Raw genomic sequence first — 4081 nt, 5'->3', positions numbered from 1 at the left:
GTGAGTTGCAAAAACGATTCTTCATTAAACTCCTGCTTAGTTATCTCGCAGGGTGGGATGAAATATTTATTACCCATTAGAAAGGATTAGATAACACATGCAGTCCGATTAACTGAATACGTGATTACGAATATGTTAAACACGAAGATAAGTTTCTAAGACGATGCAGAGGTCAGTGACAGACGCAGGTGCAGCCTCATTTATTCATCCAAACTGTAATGTAACGCTTGAGAAAAGTGTAACATAATAAACAAAGTTACAAGGCAATTAGAATGGCAACTAGCCATAAATTGTTGTTTTAAAAGAAAAATACTGATTACATTGGCTTCGCTTTATCAGTCGAGTGTAACAATCTCGCATCTTTTTTCGAACTGAAGAGATACTGCGCATCGTGTTCAGCTATGTAAAGCAGGAGTCGAACCCAGCGTATCAGGGAACGTGGGCGTGCGACAGGAAATGATATCAGGGATGTCAAACAATCGGTGAGTTCCGTGCAGGAGGTCGAAGCATCGGTTATCTCCCTTTCGTCGGTGTCTCTCCCCAAATCTTTATCCTTCGGATCATCCTCGATCCCGTGGTTTTAGTACGCTGTAAAGCCTTCGGGTCCCATGACATGCTTTATATCAGCGTTGCAATCGTATTTCAAATGCGAGGATAGGGCAACCATTCCCATTCCCTTCGACGATGCACCTCTTTGCGACTCTACTCGTTTCTTCCTGTGACCTGCAGCAGAGATAATGCCCGCCATGATGTTCAGTAAAGCAGGATATTCTTAATGTCAGTTAGTGGTAATTTGAGAGTGAACACTTGTCGAGGACACAAATGAACTGTTCTTTATCCTTAATTTACGACTGAAAATCTTTTTACGTATTAAGAGATATTTTGCATTTGCATATTTAAGAAAATGTCGTTGAGTACTAACACGTAACTCAGTTTCGTAAATAGGAACTCTTGTATTTCTAGAGCCTGACTCCACTTACGTATTTTGTGTTAGCGTGTGCGTTCAAACGGAATTCCTAACGAAGGCTGCACGAAGAAAAAAGTGGTTTCTGAAGGAACCATAACGAATTCATGGACATTCCCTTTCTTCCGAGGAAGCTAGAGCCTGTAGTTATATTCTGAACTGTTTCGTTATATCTCTTTCATGGCTGTATTTTTTTAATAGAATTGCCGGGGGATGCTATAAATTTAGGATCACACATCGAGATCCATTGAAATCAAATTTCAAATATTAAGAACTCAATCCTATGCTCTAGATTCCAATAATCTATGAATTCCAAAGCGAATCTACTGCGTCTGAACAAACACTGTCACTATCTACTGCATCAGCCAAGTCACACTGTTCTTTTCTTTCCTCACGGTTCACAGCTACCGACGTTCTAGTGACCGCTTAAAAAGCAATTTACTGCTATGAAATCCAACGCCAGGCTCACCACAGGCCCCTTTTATGCCGGTTTCGTGCGTTTTAATGCCTGACATCCAGAACGCGTCATTCAGACCCTGTCCACGAGCACTGAACCCCGTCTGGAGCGTATAGAATCGGCCTGGCTGCGTTCGTTCGGGGTTCATAAGTCCTGAAAAGTTCATAACTTCTGAGAAGTGAGCGGAGGAAGGCGGTAAACGTCAGGGAGCAAACCTCGCGCCATTAATATAAGGTCGACGCTCGTTTATACGCGCCACCGACGTATGTAGTTCCCGCGTAGAGATAATAACGCGAACGACGCCAGTTCTCGCGATTAAATGTCCGCCACGGTGTCATATTTTTGGAGCTGACCGCGAATTTCAGGCTCATGACGCTCTGTCGTGGAACGACGCCTGTATTTTATCTGTACCGCGAGAAACAGCATCGTGATTCATTCTAGGATTTAAATAACTTTGGTTAACGTGTATCGATTGGCTACTTTGTAAAAGAACTTGTGACAATGTTAGACGTGTCTGTGGAGACAGATATTGTACGTTTAGAGAGGTGTAGGCGTCAGGTACTTATAATTCTTTATTTCTGCAGTTCTTTCTCTGTCGACTTATAGCTACACCCACTGTGGGGACAGTAAGTCTGAGCCACGGTGCGAAGTTCAAGGCAGTGGCCGTGGAAAGCACGTTTTCTTTTTCCACGGCTGCGGAGAACGAGCATTGTCAACGCAGTCGTACGCGGCAGAGAAGTTGGTTCTCTCAGCTCCTCGGTATAACAGGATAAAGAGAAAGCATTACCACGCCCGTGGCGTCGCGACGACCGGGATTAATCCAGAAATTTAATTAACAAAGCCGTAAGCGCCCCTCTTCTCGCTCTCACGCCCTTGCCGACAGGGCTGGTAGCTTTCACTACTCTTTATCATTATATTTCGTGAAAAATAAGATCCTCTTCTTGCACCAAACGATTAATTTTATTGAACACTGATCGTAATTATAAGTACCTCGTATATTTGGAAAAGTACGAACACTCGAAACACTAAACTCGACTCCTTCGCATTCCCGACATCCCAGAAATCCTCCGCGGCGGCGTAAAATCGCTTCGCCATAAATTCGGTTAACCGGTCGCAGGTGATCGGTGACTTACTTTACGATTGCTGTAATAAAAGCGTCGAGAGGCCCGTCAGAGATGCAGCTCGAGTCGGTTCGCGTCCTGACACTTCGAATCCCTTGTCTTTGCTTCTTTTTATTGTCCCGATCTCTGCCCATCGATATTCACGATCGTGAATCCGCTGCGTAAAGCGCGCGATGACAATCACATGCTTCACGCGTGTGGTAGCAATCTTGATGTAGCCGACTGTCAAGTGGTTTTGTGAAACATGATGTTAGTCGGAAGTTTGAGGCCTTGAGTATCAGGTAGTCCTTAACTTTCAAATTTTCGAATTTTTAAATTTTCAAATTTCAAATTTCAAATTTTCAAATTTCAAATTTTCAAATTTCAAATTTTCAAATTTCAAAATTTAAATTTTCAAATTTTCAAATTTTCAAGTTTTCAAATTTTCAAATTTTAAATAAGGTACCACGACCACGTGTATGAATAATAAATCTACTAATAAATAAGTGCAGTCATTCCTGATCCACCTTGCTATTTAAGAATTCAGCACACCTGAATTAGAAAGGCAAGCTCCTTTCGCGAATTCTCGATTTCCACGATTCTAAAGAGAATGATTTACCGCAGTCATCTCCGAAGCGCAAACGCGAGAATGGTACAGACCATTCCCATCCGCAAATGAGTAGAGCGAGGCCAGTTTTATAGCTGCGCGATCTGTAACGAAGAATAATTGAACTGGCAGTAACCGGGAGCGAAATGCATCGCGCACCCGTGAGCCCACGTTCCTGAGCACACGCGACTAGGGATTCCCTGGGGCGTATATCTCACCGGTTTACGCTTTCTAACGATTTTTCGATATCGGTAAGCGATGCGTTTTTATTCGCCGCCCCCTTCGCTCGTAGTGGAAACGTCCGAGAGTAGCAGACAATCTGCCGGATAACGCGTAACTGCCCACAGGAAAATAGTTGGGCGAATTTCACGCCAGCCTGAGAATTTATGAAAACGTTTATGAAGTCGTAGTTGCTTGGGATCTAAAAAGAGGAAAGTAACGAGAGAGGCGGAGGGAGAGGGTGAAAAGTATTCACGGCGACAATGCAGCGGTCCGTTCTAATCCTTCGAAATGGAGGGCTCCCCTGTCTCCTTTTTATTTCGCGCGGCGATCGTTTCGTCAGCGATTCGTTTCACGAGGCCTCGAATCCCTCGCGGTCGCTTTTTATTCCTAGCCGTACGTTCGATCGACGATCCTCCCCGACGCACATTTTTCGACGATCACGATCGCGTGTCGCGCGACACGTAAAACTTGATTGCGCGCCGCGTAATGCCCTTCTTCGGCTTGTATATTTTTACGCGGGAATAAAACGTCTTGGTTTATTCGACGATCCGCCGGCAGCATCTATTCTGATTGCTCCTCTCTTATGGCCAGAGACGCAATTTTGTCGTGTATACTGGTGGTTTAGGTCCATGGAATCTTTGGAGTTTTACGATCGTTATCACGGTTACGTGCCAAGAATCTTCTCTAATTATGTTAGCGCTCCGCGTGGTAACGGACAGATACGCGGTATC

The 4081-nt window shown here is 44.2% G+C and overlaps 1 protein-coding gene across 1 annotated transcript; it reads right to left on the bottom strand.

Moving 5' to 3' along the window:
• Positions 1-563: 563 nt before the first annotated feature.
• On the bottom strand, positions 564-1792 carry LOC143186278 (uncharacterized). Its single transcript, XM_076389852.1, has 3 exons — positions 1678-1792; positions 1434-1574; positions 564-723 (listed from the first exon to the last, which is right to left on the bottom strand). Exons 1-3 carry the CDS (start codon positions 1790-1792, stop codon positions 581-583), a joined length of 399 nt encoding a protein of 132 aa, XP_076245967.1. The 3' UTR covers positions 564-580.
• Positions 1793-4081: the final 2289 nt, after the last annotated feature.

The sequence above is a fragment of the Calliopsis andreniformis genome, chromosome 12 (genome assembly GCF_051401765.1).
Source record: "Calliopsis andreniformis isolate RMS-2024a chromosome 12, iyCalAndr_principal, whole genome shotgun sequence".
NCBI lineage: Eukaryota > Metazoa > Arthropoda > Insecta > Hymenoptera > Andrenidae > Calliopsis > Calliopsis andreniformis.
Note: the sequence above shows the minus strand (reverse complement) of the source record. Positions and strands in the feature narration are given on the sequence as shown.